The sequence below is a fragment of the Pelodiscus sinensis genome, chromosome 23 (genome assembly GCF_052426305.1).
Source record: "Pelodiscus sinensis isolate ZL-2025 chromosome 23, ASM5242630v1, whole genome shotgun sequence".
Taxonomy (NCBI): Eukaryota; Metazoa; Chordata; order Testudines; family Trionychidae; genus Pelodiscus; species Pelodiscus sinensis.
The window spans coordinates 15,180,845-15,202,368 of record NC_143074.1 but is presented as its reverse complement, the minus strand read 5'-3'; the positions used below and the strand labels follow the sequence as shown (position 1 = coordinate 15,202,368).

Genomic DNA, 21,524 nt, shown 5'->3' with positions numbered 1-21,524 from the left:
CAAGAAATTATCACAACAGGCTGGGCTGATGTTCTGCAAAGCTTTCAGCTTTAAATTTAGCTCACTTCACTCAGATTTTTCATACTCAAGCATCTATTTTTTCTTTAAGCCCTGATGCCCTTGCTTGAATTTCTAATTTATCACCTTAGACCACAATTGCCTCATTAATAGTGTCTACTGAGGAAACATTTTTTCAGTGTACCAGCACATCAATAGCCCAGGGTTCACTTTTCTCTTTTCTGAGAGCCACTGGAAATCTTTGGCTAGTTTTATACTCAAGTTGATAAACTTTGCTATGAAAATTATTGTAGTCCTCAAGAAGTTACTTGTTCGTAATAGTGTATTTTGGACAGCAGCTATTGGAGGAAGTGTAACCTATGTTTCTGAGAGGGATTTACTTTATGAAAAATTCACCTGGCTTGAACCCCTACATTCTTTTGACTGCACACACTCCATATGGCTCTCAGCAGAACATCAAAAGATGATAATGGGACCTGACAGCCTTCAGCTTAGTTTTATTTTCTCTTTTCAGCGTGGAATAGGCTCAATGGCTGAGACACCCACAAGACTCACCCTTGCTAGTAACAAGTACTGAGCACCTTTGTCATTCACATTCTTTCATGAGCTTTCTCCCCTTATTATGAATCCCATTAAAATACAAAGTTCTTTCTAGCTAGATGAGTACATGGCCCCCATAGGCCATGTTATAATGAGAGTTTTTTATTCAAAAGATACCCGTGTTTTAGCACATAGCAACACATTATATACTGACCCTTCAGTTCAGTGACTGAGTTTGAACCTCTCTTCCACTCAAAAGGTTAGGAGCTATCTGTTAAAGGGAAGTATAACTCAATTTTCCAGGTGAGAGATTTTCCCTTTCAAAGTGAGGAAAGTAGAAATTGCTGGTTTTAAATCTGCATGCCTAGTAATACAGATTAGGCACAACCTCACTTATCCATCAGATACATCATGGAACAGGAAATATTTGGATTTGAGTGATATGACAGACCCAAACCAGCTGGCTGCAGTAGCTTGGTGGATGGTAAATGTACAGGCAACTGAATAAATAGTTTCTGTTTCCTGAGAGACCAGGGCAGGGTCTGCTGGAGAGCATTTAGGTCAGTCAGACACCTGGAGCCAATTAGGAGCAAGCATGAAGCAAAAGAGAGACAGGCTAATCAGGTCACCTCAGTCCATTAGGGACCTGCTGATTTAAAAGGCTTCCCTTCAGAGAAGGAGGAGCTAAGGACTGAGAGTTAGGAAGTGTGCTGTGGAGGAGCAGGAAAGACTTGTGCTGGTACCAGAAAGAAGCTACTGGGAGAGGTTGTTTGAGGAAGTGGCCCAGGAAAAAGGCTGGAAACACTGCCTGTTGCCACTGCCTTAGAGTCTCTGGGCCAGAAATCAGAGTAGTGGGAGGGCTTAGATTCACACACCAATGCAGAGAAGAGACTGAGACTACGGAGGGATTTCACCCCAACCCATTGACTGGCCTATGATGAAAGTGGCTCAGTACGCTGTAATCCTTACCTTTAGTAAAGGGTAAGAGGTTAAGTTGAGGGCCACAGTGAGCCTCTGAGGCTAACACTAAGCACCTCAAAGCACATGATCCCCCATGGCAAGGCTGGAGCTTTGCCACAGTGAATAAAAGCAGGCTCTTAAACATCATAAAACCCCTGCTTTTGCATGCAAATAAAATGATAATCCTACTCATTTTATAAAGCATTGATAACTCATGGGAGGAATGTACCATTTCAACTTCACTTCCTGTCTTTGCCAACGCCTGCAGTGAGACTGTATGAACCTGACACACTCACTTGTCAGGTCACTATTCCACTAGACTAGTTCAGGACTCTTATCAGTCCCAAATCTGAAGAGCCAAATTAGTTGCAGATATAAGCAGGCATAACTCCATTGAGTTTGATGAAGTTGCATCTACTTTAACCAGCAGAAAATTCGGCTTCAAAATTGTTGAATGAATAGATATGTGGCTGGCTAGTGTGCCCAATTGGAGTGCATATTGACAAGCAGTGGGCTACCTTTTTTTCCCTAATTAAATATGTTGGTAATTGGAGAGGAAGAGTAGGACTGAATTCAGGCAATAATGCTCTTTACTTACTGTGTCCATGGGGAAGGTGCAATTACAGTAAATTCCATATCCTTTTCTCATGACAGACACTGTGGGTAAAGCATTTTAAAGTGGCTGTCTAGTGCTGCTCCAGCGTTTCTACTTCCAGCCTGAACCAAAAAAGAGGTATTCAGAAGAGACAATGAATAGAAGGAAATGGAGAGAATTGTGGAAACATTTCAAACAACTTTATATGTACAGAGAGTGAGGAAGAGAGTCAGTATTTAGGATCATAAAAGAAGTTGGAAAAGTTAGAACAATGGTAATAGTTGCATTGTGCTTTATATGTTTAAATTGCTATACAAACATCATTCACTTAATTTTCCCAACATCCCAATGAGGCAGACACAGTAACATTTTAAAGTGAAATGTGCATAGTAAGTGGCTTGGAGGAAAAGGTGGGGAGTTTTGAACAGAAGAGGTAGCAGAAGTAAGAGGAACCACCTGGATTGAGAGTTCCAACACTGGAATAGGAGGCCAAAACTGCAATCAGTCAGAGTTTAGCCAGGTCTTAGATTTATAGGTGCAGTGAGTTTGGTGGATTCTCATGGACACTGTTGAGTCACACATGTTGGCATAGTTAGAAACAATTGGTAGTTGCGGGAAAGAAAAAAAAAACTGGGATCAGAATAGCCAGAATATTACAGGTCATTATGGAAATACATTCAGATAGCTGAGAGAGGAATCTGCCAAATAGTTAACTTGTATTCTGTCCGAGTGACTAATTGCATTTGATACAATCATTTTTATTCATATGAAAAAACTGTATTCAAAATGAAGAGGAAAAAATAAATCTAGCAGATGGTCTTAACCTAATACTGCACAATTGGACAATGTCTGTTTCAGAGCGGGGAGGTAATTTCTGCATATTGGCAAAGACATGAGAGCCAGTAATTTTCTGGAAAAAGGTAAGGAAGGTCTGATTGGATTTGTACTATGGATAAGGTCTATACAGGCAGTCCCCGGGTTACGTACAAGATAGGGACTATAGGTTTGTTCTTAAGTTGAATTTGTACGTAACTCAGAACTGGCTCCAGATTCAGCCGCTGCTGCTGAAACCGACCAGGGGCTGAGTACAGGAAGCCCGAGGCAGAGTTGCTCTGCCCCCGGCTTCCTGGAATCAGCCACTGATCAGTTTCAACAGCAGCTGAATCTGGAGCCTGGGACAGAACAGCTGGGGCGCTGCCGGGTAGGTCCCCCCCAGGACCAACTCAGCAGCACCCGAGCTGCTCTACCCCAGGCGTCCACAACTAAAGCCTCTGGAGCAAAGCCTTGGAGGTGGGGACCCCGCCGCCTCCGCGGCTTTGCTCCGGGTGTTCCTGGTCTGCTCGGGGTGTCCCTGGTCTGCTGGGAGGGGTCCCCACAGACCAGGGTCACCCCGAGCAAAGCCGCAGAGGCGGCGGGGTCCCACAGCTGCAAGGCTTTGCTCCGGAGCAAAGCCTTGGAGGCGCGGGACTCCGCCACCTCCAAGGCTTTGCTCGGGGTGTCCCTTGTCTGCTGGGGACCCCCCCCCCAGCAGACCAGGGACACCCAGAGCAGCTTTTCTCGCCCCGGAGGACGCGGTGGCGGGACCACTGCGCGTCTGGGTGGTCCCACTGCCCGCGAGTTCCGGGGCGAGAAAAGCCCCGTTCGTAAGTGCAGATCCGACATAAGTCGGATCCGCGTAACTCGGGGACTGCCTGTATTAACTTGCAATATTGAGGAACTGCAGATTCTTCAATATTAATTTCCTATCTAAACTTTGATAGCAGGAGTCCTGCCATGAATGAGACTGAAAGTAGGACCTTCTGTTCTCAGCCACGTGCTACTAGCAGCAAAAAATCATGGAAATGTAGTAATGGACTTTATTTATATCAAATAATATCTGTTATTACTTTTCTGAAATTTTCCATGGCTATTTAAATTTAAAAGGTTTAAAACTAATAAAAGAAAATTCTTCTTCACACAGCGTGTAGTCAACCTGTGGAACTCCTTGGCAGAGGAGGCTGTGAAGGCTAGGACTATAATAGAGTTTAAAGAGAAGCTAGATAATTTCATGGAGGTTAGGTCCATAAAAGGCTAATAGCCAAGGGATAAAATGGTGTCCTTGGCCTCTGTTTGTCAGAGGCTGGAGAGAGATGGCAGGAGACAAATCGCTTGATCATTGTCTTCAGTCCACCCTCTCTGGGACACCTGGTGCTGGCCACTGTCTGCAGACAGGATACTGGGCTAGAAGGACCTTTGGTCTGACCCAGTACGGCCGTTCTTATGTTCTTATTCCACAAGTAACCCACAATTTTTTTATAATTATCTCACAGTTCAAATAGAGCCTTAATTATGAAGCATTCAAAAGACCTGCTGAACTTGCCTTTGCCAGAGTGCAAACAATACAACACACCTTTTTGTTGGAAATTTTAAAAACCAATAGACCTGGTGGCTTTTTCCATGCTATAATTCTGTATTCTAATGGTTGTGCAGTCTCCTCTGCTTTACTGCTGGCCCGTACAATCCACCACATACTGATGCATTTTAATTAGTCTGTAGCTGTAGTGGTGGCAATGTGCCATCCCCAATTTCAAACTTTGACACACTCATAGTGCACTGGAATCCAGACATGAAAAGTAATTATTAGTAATGCCATCCAGATTCTTGAGAAAATAAATCCGTGCACCTCATTCTTGAGTGCAGGCTTCCATGAACTGAGCCATTAATATCCTAATTCTGCTAGTAGAAATAAAATTGCATTCAGATTCTTTTAGAAAGATAAAGTAGGTGAGGTAAGATCTTTTATTGGACCAATTTCTGTTCCTGAGATAGAGCAACAGAGCTTTTCTTCGGGTTTGTTTGGCATGCTGACAGGCTGATTTTCTGTGAATACAGAGATGTGGAAGAACCATGACATGGCATATTTGGCACAGGTGTTAACATTAGTCCACAGCCAAATACCTAATTCTGCATTAGTTAGACTTAATTAAAGAAACATAAGTGTCTCAGCTGAATTATCATGTTAAGGAACTTGGGTTCTGTTAATGCTGTGGCTTCATTAATTACCCCATATCAATAAAAAAGGCAGCTTTTAGCCTCCCAGCGTAAGAGAGGAAAAGAAATAGTAGTATCAAAGGAAAGCTTCAAAGACAGCCAGAACTGTCTCTTGGGTAATTTCTGATCCCTGCATTCTTTCCACTTCAAAGCTGGATGTGTGTGTGTTGGGTGAAAGGGGGGGGGGCTGAATCCGATTTCTCTAATAAGTGTTGGCACCAGCCGTGTTTGATATTAGATGCAGGGAACATTTTGATTTGTTATCGCCTTTGAAATCGTTCAGACGACCTTCAGAAAATGGTCTCTTGTTACTTATGCTAGGGACGGTTTGGGAGAGTGGGGCACTGGGGTGGGGGGAAACCAGTTTAATTCAGATGCAGAGGATGTCCTGAAATTGTGCTTTCAGCAGTTTTTTTAGATACAAATGTGTGTCTTGATTGAAAGTGAAAAGTTGAAGAATAATAGATCTGTAACAATGCATTCTTTAGTACGCCTGCCTTATTTCTCTGTTTTCATGGAGAAAAGTAGCCAGTCCTTTAAGATACCTGCATGGTTGGTTTTTTTTAAACTTGGATAACGTCAGGTCTGTAAGATATTCATTACTTATTTGACATGAAGACTCAAAAGCCACAAAATGAACATTCTGTATCTATTGAATTCATTCAAATGCTGCATCTTAAATATAATTTTTTACAAAATTTTGACTCAAACTGAGGATGATTGTATATTTGGCTTGGAGAATGATCATCATTGGAGAGTAAAACTGAACACATATATTTTACAATTGTAGAATAAGGTTTGCAGTCAATCAGCCAACCAATGTTCAGTTAGATTAAAATAGAAAACAAACTCTATATTTAAATTTATGTATATCTTAAATTGTAAAGTCAGCTTTATAAACATGCATGTTTCATTACTAAAATATAATACTACCTTTCCCTGTTCCTGTATTGTCTCTCTCCAGTCACAAAAAAGGTAGTTGCTAAGGTCCATCTTTTTCATGCGTGTCCCACTAAATCCTGCCATTAGCACTCCCCTACTACCACCAAATCAAGTTAGTTTCACGTCCTGACCTTGAACGTCCTTTATGATTCTCTCTCCATCTTTGACTCTTCATTCTTATATGTCATCCACTACTGTCTCTAATTAGCTTTGTGAACTTAATATTATCTTCTTCTTCTCTTCCTCTCCTCTTCTCTTCTGTCTACACTGCAATCATGGGAAAAATCAGAATAATTATATATCTATACTTTATTTTAAAGAAGGAAGTTCACCAAAAAAACCGAACCTGGTTTAATTCACTGTCTTAAGAATGCAAACTTTAGCAGAACTTAGTAAATAGGATCTGTTCCTATTTGTTGCTAAACCCTTAAACTGTTTGATTTCTCCTTTGCACAAAAATGTTAAAATGTATAAACAGTAATATAATTAAATTACAAAAATAACTCCAGAGCAGCATTAACATTATTCATTTAAGCCCAAGCATAAGTCTTTGCAGGATTGGGGCTGTAGGCTGAGAGTTTTTTGGGACATGTATTGTGTTTACTTTGTACAGGGCTGCAGTCCTGTTTTGGTCAGAAAACTCATAATCACTCAAGGCCAAGTATACTTCCTGGTGCAAAGGAACCAAAAATCATAGCTATCCTTAAATTGCACAGAAATATTAGTTTATTCTTGTGCCATTAAAAACTCTTAATTCTGATATACATTCAAACACATCTCTTCCTCATAGCTGAAAAAACTTGTGATCTAAAATTCTTCATTTTAAACTGTGCTTATTTTTCTGGATGGCTTTTTTTTTAAATTGTCTTCAGGTGACCTTGGTCCATTTCTTGTCTTCCATAATGTCAAGTAATCCTGTTCTAAACCTCATTCTTCCCCAGGAGTGGAGAGCTTTTATCTGGCTTCAGCAGTTTCGCTTCCCCAGCTCACTGGGCTTCAGCTGCTATGCTGTTGTTTGGGCAGCAGCCCAAACTTTTGGCTATTTCCACTTCCTGGCTACAAGCAAGACATGCCAACTCTGACACCTTTTACTCCCTGCAGTCTGGCATCGTCGGGACCTGACCAGTGCTGAACCAGAGAATTTGCCAAACCACAGGAGGCCAATATTTGTCTAACAGCATTATCAACACTTCTATTGCATACTGGGCTCTTAGAAGATATTTAGGAGTAAATTAGTGCTAAATAACAGCACAGAACACTGAGAAAAAGGACTGATGACCATAAAGCTTTATGGGACCATTAGAAACTTGGCCACACCCAAAATAAGTGGACATCCATCTAACTAAAATCATGTCGGATCATGCATATTGCTGGACAAGAGAGTGCTGGACTAGAGAGATCAACCTGTTTCTGCAGTAAGTTTGATTTCCATAAGATTTGCAAATAAGAAATTGTATCTATACAGTGGCCTATAGGAAGTAAGCTGGAGGTCAACAAAGGAGGGAGGAAGATGCCGTCTTTGCTACATCTGCTGAGACAGTATGTTCTGAAGGTGGTGATAAAATTGCACTAGCACATCAGTTGTACTTGTGTAAATGTGAGAGTCAGTCCCTTTTTTGAGAAGTGTAACCTTAACTCCTATTTGTTGTTTTTAGCTCCTATAGTCTTAAAAAGTAAAATGCACTGAAACCACAGTATCCACAACCTTAATTCTAGTTTAACAACAGTAATGAAACCTGTTTGGGAATCGAAGTGCAATATACAAAGGGGCCTTTTATTTGCTCTCTGTAGACCAGTGCTCTAGCTCAATGTGTTCTGTGTCAGTTGTTGCTGAATTACTTAGGCATGGACATAGACCCAGCAAAAGGTTACAAGAAATGCCCTTGTTATAGAGACAGGGTGAAATTGATAAATATTCACACAGATCAGCACAGTCTCCTATAAATGAGCTTAGGAGATTTTGCTGGCTCTAGGGTGGCACATTGGTTCAAAAAGACTCATTTATGAGATCTCATAGTACAGCTTTAATAAAATTAAACTTAAATACCATATGCCTTATTCATTGCAAAACAAGGAATATTTTATTTCATTAGGTGTGTGCAGATAGGTGCAATGTTGTCTAGTGGACAAAACAGTACAAAGTCGTGACTCCTGGAAATCTGTTGTATCTCTGTGAACTCGAGCAAGTCACTTAATCTTTTTGTACCTCAGTTTTCCCCATTTGAACAACAGGATAATATATACCCATTTCATAGGAGAATTCTAGAAAATAATACATTTTTGTTTAAGGCTGGAAGGGGCCATTATAATTCTTATTTCAAGGATGATGCAGACCATAGACAGTCACTTATTAATTCCCACATCAAATTTTTCTTTGAGCTTTAGCATAACTTGTAAGGCCCTGCTTGCATGAGTAGTCTTTAAATACATGATCAGCTATATTAAAGACATGGAGTCACTCAAGGCACGTCTACACAGCAGGGCTAAAGCTGAAATAAGCTATGCAACTTGAGCTATGTCCATATCGCTTATTTAAGCTTTTGGCAAGAAGTCTGAGAAAGAGCACTCTTTCTCCAACTTCCCTTACTCCTCGTACAATGAGGGTTACAGGAGTCTGAGTAAGAAGTCCTCCAGCTGGACATTGTCAGCATTATGTCAAAATAACTGCTTGCTGTGTATACGCAGACTGAAGTTATTCTGAAATACCGCTGCTGTGGAGGCATAGCCCCAGATATGTTTCTTCTTTGAAATGGGTCTCCCTGGGGCTGCTTAGCTGTAGGTGTCATGGCACTCCTGTGTTTATAATCTGAACTTTTTAGCTACAGTATCTCTGCAAGGTACACAGACACACAGCACCGCTTGCACCGCAGCAAACATACCAATGCATGCACACTGACAACAGTCCCAATTCCTTCCTTACCACTCCCGGCTTGGTTGGAACCCAGCAGTGCTCCATGCTTACTACTTGGTATTATTGTTAGTTATTAGATAGGATTAGATCTTTCCCTTGTTTCATGGCTCCCTCCACCCTTTTAATTGTTAGTTTAAGAAAAAAAAGAAAAAAAAGGCATTTTCTCTTGTTAGTAGTTATTCGGATTAGAGTAGTCATGCCAGGCTCCCCTGAACTTAAACAGTACCTGACATGCAAAATGTCTATTACAATCTCTGATGGGCATGCCCAGTTGATGTGTGGGGCAAGATCATTCTCCGAAGAGCTGCCATCACTGTAAGAAACTCTCTTTGAGGTCTTTAAAAACGAGAGAGCTTCAGTTAAAATGCCTCACGATGGAGCAGGTAGAGAAGCCAGCCTCAGAAGCAGTTTCCCAGGCCTTACCAACCCATACCTCACCGACAGTGGCTTCTGACCAAGGGTCATCTGCATCTCAGGAGCCTCCGGCCAACGAAATGGCTAAGAGGAAGCACACTTCACTCTCAGCAGATAATCTCTTGTATGGTCTATCCTCTCAGCAGAAGCCTTTCTTGGCACCCAGAGTACAGGCTTCGGGGGATGCGCAAGCACCAGGGAAGTCCAATACAAATAAAGCCTGAAGGGCAGTGTCCTCAAAAGATACACACCCTGCAGTCTCAGTACTAAAATCTAAGAAGACAGTCCCTGCGCCATCAGTGCCAACAACGTCGATACTGACACAGTCGGTACCCGAACTGTCACATCAGACCGTGACTAAGGGCTGACAGGAACTGCTGGTACAGACACCGACAAAGTCAGTACCGACACCGCATACCGATGTTTCCCTGGTACCGATCACATTGAAGGCACGACATGATATGGTCCCGCAACAAGTCCAGCCCTCCACATTGTCGGACGGGCATACTATCTCAGGACCAGAGTCGTGTTCTCCTTCCCAATGTCCACAAGCTCCATCTCAAGGCCTGGCTCCTCCAAGGCTGATCACACAGGACCTCACCTGTTCAGAAGAAGTTTGGAATCTAATCATGAGCTCTTGCAAAAAGAATACAAGACAGACCAATTTGCAGAAATGGCACTGGTTTCTCTAAGTGGGCCACTCACAGAGCACTTCAGCACAGCTGATAATAGTCTTTGAGTACTTCCTTTCATAGAAGACACAGAACCTTTCAAATTCATTGAGAAAGGTCCATTTAGCAGTTCTTTCTAGTGAGCATGACCGCATAGATAGCCACACTATTTTTTCACATCCGACTACCAAGAAATTTTTAAAGGGTCTCAATAATATTTTTCTCCCATAGTGCCTCTTGGGATCTCAACCTTGTCCTTAACACCTTGACCTGCTTTCCATTTGAACCGATGACAATATGCTCCTTTTCACACCTTTCTGTAAAGGTAGCTTTCTTACTCGCAATCACGACAGAAGAGTCAGTGAGTTGGCCATTTTCATAGTGAATCTGCCACTTAGAATCTTCTTCAAGGACAAGATTGTGCTAAGATAACACCCAAAACTTCTCCCAAAGATGATGTCTCAGTTCCACCTCAACGAACCTATACACTTACCCGTTTTTTTTACCAAAAGCCTCATCCTGATGCTAATGCAGCACAACTTCACTCTTTGGATGCTCGACAGGCGATTGCCTTTTACCTAGATAGAAAAAACAGTTCAGATGTTCTCCCAGGCAGTTCATTTTCATAGCAGATCATCCCAAAGGGCACATGCTCTTGAAACAGAGCCTTTCAAGATGTATAACAGATTGTATTAAAGCTTGCTATGACATCAATAAGGTGGCACTACCAACTCAATTGCGGCACACTCCACCAGGACGGTAGCTGCCTCCACGGTCTTCCTCTATAATGGGCCCATCACAGACATTTATAGGGCAGCAACATGGGCCTCTGCACATATCTTAACAAAACACTATACAATAGATACTTACACTTCACAGTGTGTCAAGTTTGGGGTGGCAGTCCTCTCTGCCTCCCTCTAGTCAGGCCCGAAGCCCCTCCTTCCAGATGCTCATGGTACTGCTCCATAATCACCTACCAGTGGAGCACTCACAGGGACACCCCTTGAAGAAGAAAAGAGAGGTTACTCATCTTGTGCAATAACTGGTCTTCAAAATGTGTGTCCTGAGGGTGCTTCACAACCCTCCTTCCTCCCCTCTGCTTCAGAGCTGGGACACTGCTGCTAAAAAGTTCCAATTATAAATGCAGGAGCACCAAGATACCTACAGTGGAGCGCCCACAGAGACACCCATATCAAAGACCACCCGTTATTGCACAAGGTGAATAACCTCTCTTATTACACAAGCAATGTATCTTAGATATTCACATGTCTATTGCAAGTAAAGCACTATGAGTCATCCACTGATTTATGGTAACATAGAAGTGCAAAATAACCTTTATAGAACACACTTTAAAAAAAGTGTGGACCTTATTGTATATAATCCTTCTGATTCTCACATGGTATATTAGCTACCCTGAAAACCTCTAGGCATTTTCACATGTGTGAACACACGTGTGCACGTGTGAACAGGGCTTTCTTGTGCTGAGAATGTACAATGGTCTGTTATAAGTATATATCAAATGTTCCTTATTTTATTCCTCTTATTGTAAAATTAGCCCAGAAATGCTCGGTCCTGAAACTCCGATAATAGAAAACATTGTTTATGTGGAAAATACCACTTTAAAAGTCCGGCACTGCTGTTTTTCTTGTTATATCCCACAGGACGCTGCAGCTCTTGTGTGTGTATATAACTCAAAAGCGACACAACTGTTATTGAAGTCAGTGGAAGTTAATATGGGCTGTAGAACAAGTGGAAAGGGTTAGGCAGTGTAATATTTCAAAGGAAACTGCTTTTAATATTTATTAGGTGGCCTAGCACCAAGGCACTCAAGGTTCCATACTACCATATTAAAACTACAATAAAAATACTATAACTCATTTCATTAGTTGTATTTGTATGTAAAGTGTTAGTAGTTGAATCCAAAAGTATAATGAAGGGTGTAGCCTTCACTGTAATTTCACAGATGACAAGTTTTCTTGTGTTAAATCCTCAGTGACAAGGATTCAAGGATATCTTCAGCATGAGATAAAAGAAGTCAAATTCTATGTATTTATATGAGCTGATTTCTTTTTCTCTTCAATTAATAGTGTTAAATGTGTAAATTTTGTGTCAGCCCATCTGCTTTTAGTTATGGGAAATCCTAACAACTGGCTTAAGATTGGACATCTTTTTAAATTTAAGGCTACAGTTTAGCTTTAATTCCATCCCTTTTGCATCACTCAAATGTAGGGGCATAACTGTAACTTGAATTGCTCTACTTCATTGGCACAAAAGGAACAGAATGCAAAGTAAAATTTGGCCTTGAGTCTAGACAAGTGGTCAGATTCTAAAACTGTTTTGGGGATTTCCCATTACAAAATATAGATGCTCCTGTCACTTTTTAAGTGTAAATAAGAGTTCTCTATAGAGAGATGCAAATAAATATTGGAAGTCTATTGGCCTTCCATGTAGCCATTATCAGTTGGCAGTTTCTTTTAGGTAATTTAGGTGGGTCTTGACAGATTCGAAAGATGAAGTAGAGTGACTTTATAGACTATTATTTGGAGCAATTAACTCATTAGCATTAACTCAACTTAATCAAGTCTAGTGAATGAATGCAACAGAAAAGTCCCAAAACATTCTGTTGAGGTTGAGCAATACACAGTTCCAGCCTGCACACTGGAAACCCGGGTAAAGATTGGGTCTCTGCTAATGTTAAGAAACCAATATGCTGCTTTGTCTCTTTGTTTATATTGATTATTTCTAGTACTCAAGTATTTTATCTATTTTTCAAGACAAAAGTTAGTCTAATAAAATGTTCATATGAATCCATGTGTCGCAATACAGCATATAACTTTTTTTCTTACTTCATAGGTTGACATATGGTCCAAATCCAATTATCAGGTTTTTCAGAAGGTAAGTTCCACACCATTTATCTTCTACTCAATGCCTGTAAGAGAAGTGTGGGTTCTGTGTCTTGTAGAACTTCTTGTTTTTCAAGACCATCAATTTACAAAAGCAGTTAAATCTTGTGTTGTGTCAGTCATCATTAATGTGATTAAAAAACTTGCATCACGACATGCAAAGAACAAAATATAATCTCTAATGATTGAAGATAGTAACTAGGACAAAAATAGGATACGCTTTTTTGTTCATAGGTTACTTTACAATTCTATCCTAGAATATCTCTGACCTTACCTCAGGTAATCTGAGACCAAACTATGTGACTTTCTGCTCTTTAGCCTAAGAAATCATTTTCACTTACTTACTTTTCAGATTTCTTTCTAAGTAGTTTAAATCTAAAATTCCAAGCTTCTGCGTTTCTTAATTGAAAGGGGAAAGTATACCCTCTATAGAGGGGGAAGTCAGCAGTCATCTTATCCAAATTGCTTGAAAACAAATTCCTCTTCTTGTGGTTTAATTTTAATAAGTCAATGGGACTTTGTGATGGATAGGAGTATTGCTGGCCAGCACCTGGTGACTAAGGGGTTACACTCAGGTAGCTAACAAGGTTGTTGGCAGGGATCCAGAAGAACCAATGGGGATAGAGTGCTGAAATTTGAATTGTATAAGATACCGTGTCAGTTTTCTTTGTGAGGGAGAGTTAAACCAGGAGTTTGAGAGACACAGAATGATTTAAATCCAGGCATGATTACCATTCCTCCAAGGAATTTGGGGCATGGAAGTGGACTGAACCCAAAAGGGATCATGAGTAAATAAAGGGGAAAAGTGCTGAGGAGTCCTGTGGCACCTTATAGACTAACAGATTTATTGGAGCATAAGCTTTCTGACAAAATGGGAATTGCCCACGAAAGCTTATGCTCTGATAAATCTGTGAGGGTATGTCTACACTACCACCCTAGTTCGAACTAGGGTGGTAATGTAGGCAACCGGAGTTGCAAATGAAGCCCGGGATTTGAATTTCCTGGGCTTCATTTGCATCTCGCCGGGCGCCACCATTTTTAAATGTCCGCTAGTGCGGACTCCGTACCGCGCGGCTACACGCGGCACGGACTAAGTAGTTCGGACTAGGCTTCCTATTCCGAACTACCGTTACTCCTCGTTTCACTAGGAAGCTTAGTCCGAACTACCTAGTCCGTGCCGCGTGTAGCCGCGCGGCACGGAATCCGCACTAGCGGACATTTAAAAATGGCGTCGCCCGGCGAGATGCAAATGAAGCCCGGGAAATTCAAATCCCAGGCTTCATTTGCAACTTCGGTTGCCTACATTACCACCCTAGTTCGAACTAGGGTGGTAGTGTAGACATACCCTTAGTCTATAAGGTGCCACAGGACTCCTCGTCGCTTTTAAAGAAGAAAAGTGTATCTAGTCACGATGAGGGTATTTGTCTTTGTTTTTGTGATTTGGTTGGAATTGCTCTGTGTGAATCTATGCCTCCCCTCCCCTCCCCCATTCACCGTCTAAGAGTTGTTCCCAGAGATTTTCTCTCTGTTTTAATTTGTTTTACTTAGGTGCTCTGTAACACCTAGCAATCAAATATGCTTTATCAAGTATAGCTTTTGTTTTGTTGATAAAAATAACTTTTTAAAGGTGATGATTTGATTTTTATGTCTGGGAAAGTACAGTAGGTCTTCTTTCTGTATGTCTACAAGACTCAGACTACGAGGTCAGCTACCAGAGACTGCAGCTTGTTTTTCTCTTTGTTTTTTTTAAGCTCTCTTGTGGCAGAGGATCTTGGGTTACCCCTGGGGAAGGAAGTCCAAGTGCTTTCTTCCCAGGTTCAAGAAGAAAGGAGTTCGTTTTACTTGGTGGTAGCAATTGCTTTGTTTATTTCTCAGAGGCAATCTATCTGTGAGACTGGATTTTTTGTTTTGTTTTGTTTTGTTTTTTGTAAGCAGTACCTAGAGGCCAAGCTATTTAAAGTCTTTGTGAACTCCCACCTTCTGCACTTGTGGTGCCAGAGTGGGGATCAGCCCTGACAGACTTGAACATTTTATCTTAAAGCTAGCTATTGGGTCTTCCTGTCCTCTTATGCTCCTTTAAACTAAAGTAATTCCACTGAAATAGGGCGGATATTCTTCAAATGTGAGAATGGTATGAGATGAAAATAAGCCCACTAAGTATAAACCTGCCAATAGTTGAAAGACACTTTAGATAGTGTGCTTTTTTTCAAGGCAAGTGAAATTACAGAGAAATTTTAAGTCCTCTGGTCAGAATGCTAGAAGTTCAATCTGAGCTGGGCTTTAAATTCCAATTTCATTGCATTCAAGCCACAGTTCAAGGAATATAAGGCTCAAGCTACTATATTCCTTTCATCTACTTCTGTAGTTTATGTAACAACTATGGGTCAGGGACTCTAAAGGGCATAAAAGCAGGGGTCAAAACTAAAGTTGTATCACCTGTATTTGTGCATAAATGTGTCCAAGTTTTAGAACTCCCTCCCAGGATTTCATGTGCAGTCAGAAGAAAAGCAGTTTTGACCTATGATATTAACCTGCTAAAGATCAAAGTGACAGCTTTTTGGGAGGTAGGTAGCAGTCCCTCCTTGACTAGCATTAAGGCAGAAAGAATACCACTGTAATTCTTTCTTTACTCAAAGACAGGTAAAGGAGTCTTTCATCAGTTAACTCTTCTCTCTCCACAAAAATATTTTCTTTTCTGTGTAAGATAGAGAAGAATGCAGTGTAAAATATTTTAGTGTAGAATTAATCTTAATAATCATTTATCAGTAATGTCTTGAAGTAATTATTGCAATGGAACAGGTTCAGGTTTATGTAATTAAGTGCATCCTGAAATTCTCCATATGTGGTTTACATTATGATCTCATGAGGGAGAAACAGAACCTTTTTATGTGTTTGTGAAGTGTCTACAACATTTGAGAGATAAAGGTATTGTAATTCATCAAAATAGGCATTCCTTAGATGTTTTAACACGTTTTTAAAAAGGACCAATCAATTTGCTAAGTAATAGTTCTCACCTCAATACAATCAGTTTTAACACATGGGTAGAAGTAGCAGCTACATATTCTAAACTGTAAATATAATTGGTAAAAAGATGAGGAATTCTTTTATTTTCATGCCACTTGTTCAAAGCCAGCCCAATGACTGCATAATAGTTTGTGAAGCAAGCTGGAGGTCTCAATACAGTTCTTACTTGTCAATCCACATAATAGCCACCATCACACTGGGTGCTATTGGGCCCTATAATTTTACCTAGCATCTCACTCGGGCAATAATTAGAGTATTTTCTATAGATACAAAATGAACATAAAAATTAGTTTGGCAGAAGCTTAAGCATATACAGTGGACTTCCCCTCCCTGATGGTGGCCTATTAGGTCAGAAGTGAAGTAGTTTGAGGAAATATAGGAGAAGCCTGTAATCCCTTTGCCCACATACCCCTCTCCTGTGGATAATGGGAAGTTTTTTTTCACTAGTACTGTCACTTCAACACATTAAACTCATTAAATGTCCTTTTAAAATGTTAAGTTAATTAAATTCAGTGAAATATCTAGGATTCTGGCTTCAACACAGACCAGTAGTGAAAAGACTTTAACCATCTCATATCTGTCAAGGGGCTTTATAAGAAATAAGTTATTGGTCTCTCTGCCAAGCTCTCAGAGCACAAGTGCATATCATACATAAAAAACCCCACCAAAATTGACATATAAATCTACACCTTTAATACTCTGTGTAGTTGTGGTCTCTTCATCTAAAATATATATTAAAATTGGAAAGGGCACAGAGAAGGGCAACAAAATCTATTAAGCATATGGAACAATTTCCCTGTGAGCAGTGCACTGGCACCACGCACGCACGCGGGGCAGGACCGGCCCCGAGCACTCGACAGGTGCACGTTAATACCCCAGCGGGCGCCATAGCACCTGCAGGCAGCACATTGGGGACCACTGATCTACAATCTACAATTTCATTCATATTTGAAATAGAATTAAAGTATCTGAATAATAAATTAGATTCATTCCTGTCCAGGCAAACTAATCAGCTAATAAAAAACAGATTAATTTAAAATACAAAATATATGGCTGCTGGAGAGAGGAAGTATTATCTAATGGCTTGAGCAAAGGTCTATTATGCATGGTGTTTAAGTTAGGTTCTCATTTTTACTACTAACTCATTGTGCTACCTTGAATAATCACTTACCTCATTGGGTGTGGCTAAAGTACACTCCTCTGTCCGCAGAGAGATGTAAATTAGACACATCGAAAGTGCAAATGAAATGGGGATTTAAATATCCCGTGCTTCATTTGCATAATGACAGCCGCCACTTTTTTTCAAAATGGGGCTTTTTGGAAAAAAAGGCGCAGTTTAGACATGGCATTTTCGACAGAAATGCCATGTTTCGAAAGATCCTGTACAAAAAATGTGAGTCTAAACTGTCGGGGGTGGGTTTCGAAAAGCTCCATTTTGGAAAAAAAAAAAAGCTGCGGCTGCCATTATGCTAATGAAGCACGGGATATTTAAATTCCCGTTTAATTTGACCCTTCGATGTGTCTAATTTACATCTCTGCTGACAAAGGGGTGTAGTTTAGACACACCCAATGAGGTAAGTGATTATTCAAGATAGCACAATGAGTTAGTGGCAAAAATGAGAACATGTCTATTATGCATGGTGTTTTAAGTTCTTTGTTCAAGCCATTAGATAATACTTCCTCTCTCCAGCAGCCCTTTCGATATGTCTAATTTACATCTCTCTGCCGACACGGGTGTAGTTTAGACGTACCCTTAGTGTATTGGTTTCCCAGTGTTTAACATAGGGATTATACTTTCCTGCCTCAAAGGAGCACTGTATCTTCTTTGCATTGGTTTGAGTGCATTGGATGAAAAGCATTATAGAAATGCAAGATATTACTTCCTGAGTGTCACTAGCAGATTTTATAACTGTGCACTAATAGTGAAATAAATTAAAACTAGGATCGATGAAAAATATAGTCAACATTTCTGAACAGCTGCTGGAAAATGCTGTGATTCCACATAATCACCTGTTGTTGTAATTTTTCTTTTTTTATTCTCTGAAGTTATGCTCCCATCAAATTCTTTTTAATACCTTGGAATAATGATATACACTTGAACGTCTTTAATCCTGCAGTCTTGGGAAATAGGCTATACAGGAATCTGGAATTTTCCGTAACATAGGTGTTTGCCATACTGAAGGGTAAACAAATTCTAGCTTCGAGGAAGGGAGGGTGGGTGCAGGAGCATGCTGGCAGAGAGGGTGCAGGATCTGGGAGAGAAGGTGCATGAAGGGGAATGGGGGCACAAGACCTGGGCGTGAGGGGGATGGAGGTGAAGCACTTACTCGGTGCCCCACTCCCAGGGGCACACATGGCTCCACACATCCCACCATTCCCAGGTACCACCTCCAACCGCTGTGGGACCAGGGTGGGAAGAGTCTCCAGAGAAGCGCTTAACTGCACTGCTATTTTTCCAGGTGAGAGGAAGGGGGAGCTGTAGCTCTCCCTATCAGGATCCAAACCTTGGAGGTTCCTAGTTCAGGGACACCTGGATTAAGGAGGTTCAGGTATAGCAGAATGAACTACAGGGTGTCAGATAATGTGTTGAAAAATGATTGTACTCTGACACACCTAAATCTTCAGTATAAATGTTTCCCTGCCATTTTTTTAAATTCATTTCTGCCTATCTACCCATATCACAATATATCTGTATACACATCAAGAAAGATTTCATGGACAATCAGTGTTCACCCTTTGTGGAAATGGCAATTTTTTTCACCTTCTCAAAAGATCAAAAGTGACTTTTGCCAAGGAGGCTGGGAAGCCCTTTGACTCTGTTTCCTTAACACTGCAGAATGCATCATTGTTTTGAAGGGCAAGGACATTTATTTTTAAAAAGCTGGACGTACTTCCCAAACTCTCGTCAATGACAATATAACAACATCTGGAGCTCAAAAGATACCTGCTTATGGAAGTTGCAAACCTGTCAAATTCTCACAGGACTGCAGCATGACTTTTTAGGTTAAGGACCAGAGACCCATGAGCCTTTATCTAACCCTGTCAAATGAAGCTAAATTTGTCCTGACTTTTGTTTGCAACCTTTGGCTGTGTCAGCAAGCCTTTTCTCTCCTCCTCATTAGATAGGATACCCATCTGTGTGTAATACCAAGGGGGAAAACTCCCAGTGGGCCCATTACCGCTAAAGTGTACAGTCATTTAGTAAGGTTCCCTGGAGACTTCTTGAACTTCGTCCTGGGGTGAATACGCTTTATAGCCATCAAATCTACCAGCAGGGTAAATCTCAGAGAATGGAACTTAAAAATGGGGCCGTGGGAATATTTGAAAGGACAAAACCACAAACAATAGAGAAAAGGTTTCTGTTTCCATATTTTTCTGACATTTCAACTCAGCAGGTGTGGTGACTGTTTTGATCTCTAACATCCCTATTTTAACATCTCATATATCTTCATTCAGTAACATAGGAGGAGGAATAAGACAAGATTTTTAGAAATATTTACTGTGTTTATATTTTGCTGTGAAATCTGAAAAAGAGATGAGGGGTGTAAAACTCTAAAGAGATGGGCAGAGAACTGAAAGAACATATTGTAACTTCATAGCTTCTCATTCAAAAGAAAAGCAGAAGAAAAAAAGGATGGTTTTTATTGTAGAGCCATGAATCAAACACTCTACTTGCAGCCAACTTCTAGCCTCAACTATATCAGTTGAGCCCTTCAGTAACAAAATATAGTTTCTCTGTCTAATTGTAATTTATTTTTCCCTAGCAACTCCCCCTCTTCCCATTAGTTATTTGATCCATTTGACCATGTGTAAATGCCCAAATATAACTGCAAATTGAGTTTGAACCTACAGTACACCTGGTAGTCTAAAACTGGGTTACCCTTAAAAGAGATTCCCAGTAATAAAACTGCAAGTTAGTTCTATGCTGGTTTCCAAAGTACAGCAGGGACTAAACAATCCTCCAGGTTTCTTTGAGATCTTACCAACATTTGAACCCAACTTTCAAGAAATTTGAGAAAGTTGATAAAACCAGCCAGCAAATTAGTACATTATTTTTTGGTTAATTGTTAAACAGTTGCTTAGATTTTTCCTTTGTGCAGTTAGTTGTGATATTTAAAATATCTAGAGGTAGGAGGACATTATGGATGATAAAATAATGTGTAGACTTAAATGTATATGTACATGTTTTATAAGGCGAATCATGTTTCTATCTTATTCAACAAGCTGTTGGTAATATAAGGAGATGATCATAGTCTAAAATTGCAATTTACAAAATCCTGTGATAATAAGGCAAGCCAAAGGCAACCACAAGATAACTGAACATGTGAAATAAAACATACCTTCCAGAAAAGAGCACTTTGAGTATCCCTATATATCCTAGTTTTTGAGAATCTACTTCTCCAAATTTTCAAATGCTAATTTCTTGCCAGGAGGAGACACTGTAGTACATCATTGACAGTTCCTGAGGCTATTTGCATTTCTTGCTATGCATCCGGGTCCTTGTCTAAGAGGTTTGCAGTTCCAAACTAATGACGTTCAGGGCACAATTGTCACCATTACAAGGGCACATAAGTATTGTAATGTATGAAGATGTATTCTTGTCAATAATATCTGAATAAAATAATGTGTGGAATGAATGCATGCATGAGCTGAATATTGGGCTATTGATGATGCCTGCTCAAAGAGAGAAGATGGACTGTTCAAGGGTCACCTAGCTGATTGCTTGCTTGCATGATCAGTACTTGGCTGTAGCTGGTTAAGCAAAAATAAATGTCTGTTCAAGTCCAAAGAAGAAAACCAAGCAGATTAAATGTTCTTGGTTCTCTTGGAGGTTTTGGACACTGCCACCAAATCTTATCCTTCAGGAAAACTATAGAGAAAAGGTACCAGGAGGAAGAGCCTGTGATAAGGAAGGGGCTGGGGAGAGCCATGGGGAGGTGGCCCAGGGGATTGTAGCTGTCACGCAGCTGATACTGGAGATGTTACAGACAGCTGCTATCACAGGGTCCCTGGACTGGAACCTGGAATAGAGGGGTGGGCCCAGGTTCCCTCCACTCCCATTACACCATGGCTGTGTCTAGACTGCAGGGTTTTTTCGAAAAAAGTAGCCTTTTTTCAAAAAAACTTCACCTGCGTCTAGACTACAGCCACGTTCTTTCGAAATTAAATCAAAAGAACGTGGCTTTTCTTTCGATAGTGGTACTCCTCATTTCACGAGGAAGAACGCCTTTTTTCAAAAGTGCTCTTTCGAAAAAAGGCATTCTTGAATGCAAACAGGGCTTTTTCGAAAGAGAGCATCCAGATTCCCTGGGTGCGCTTTCGAAAAAGCGACTCACTTTTTTGAAAGAAGAGGTTGCAGTCTAGACGCTCTCTTTCGAAAGAGGCTTGTAGTCTAGACGTACCCCATGAGAGAGAGAGTTGATTTGACAGGGGAATGATCCAAAAGGGAAAGACTAATTTGGAAAAAAGTCTGTTCTGTCCCTGCACCACTTAGAGGAGCAGCAGAGACCATGGGA

At 40.7% G+C, this 21,524-nt stretch overlaps 1 protein-coding gene across 2 annotated transcripts in view; it reads left to right on the top strand.

Annotated features, from left to right (window-relative positions):
- MED27 (mediator complex subunit 27) overlaps positions 1–21,524 on the top strand; it is a 248,908-nt gene that overhangs the window by 203,344 nt on the left and 24,040 nt on the right. The window contains exons 6-7 of one of the 2 annotated variants that reach the window (XR_012897207.2): positions 7,027–7,500; positions 12,935–12,976. Coding sequence is in view for 1 of the 2 variants with exons in the window: in XM_075905682.2 (XP_075761797.1) it covers positions 12,935–12,976 (42 nt within the window). In the remaining variant the exon portion in view is untranslated. The remainder of the gene's footprint in view (positions 1–7,026; positions 7,501–12,934; positions 12,977–21,524) is intronic. The other variant, XM_075905682.2, reaches the window with a different exon arrangement.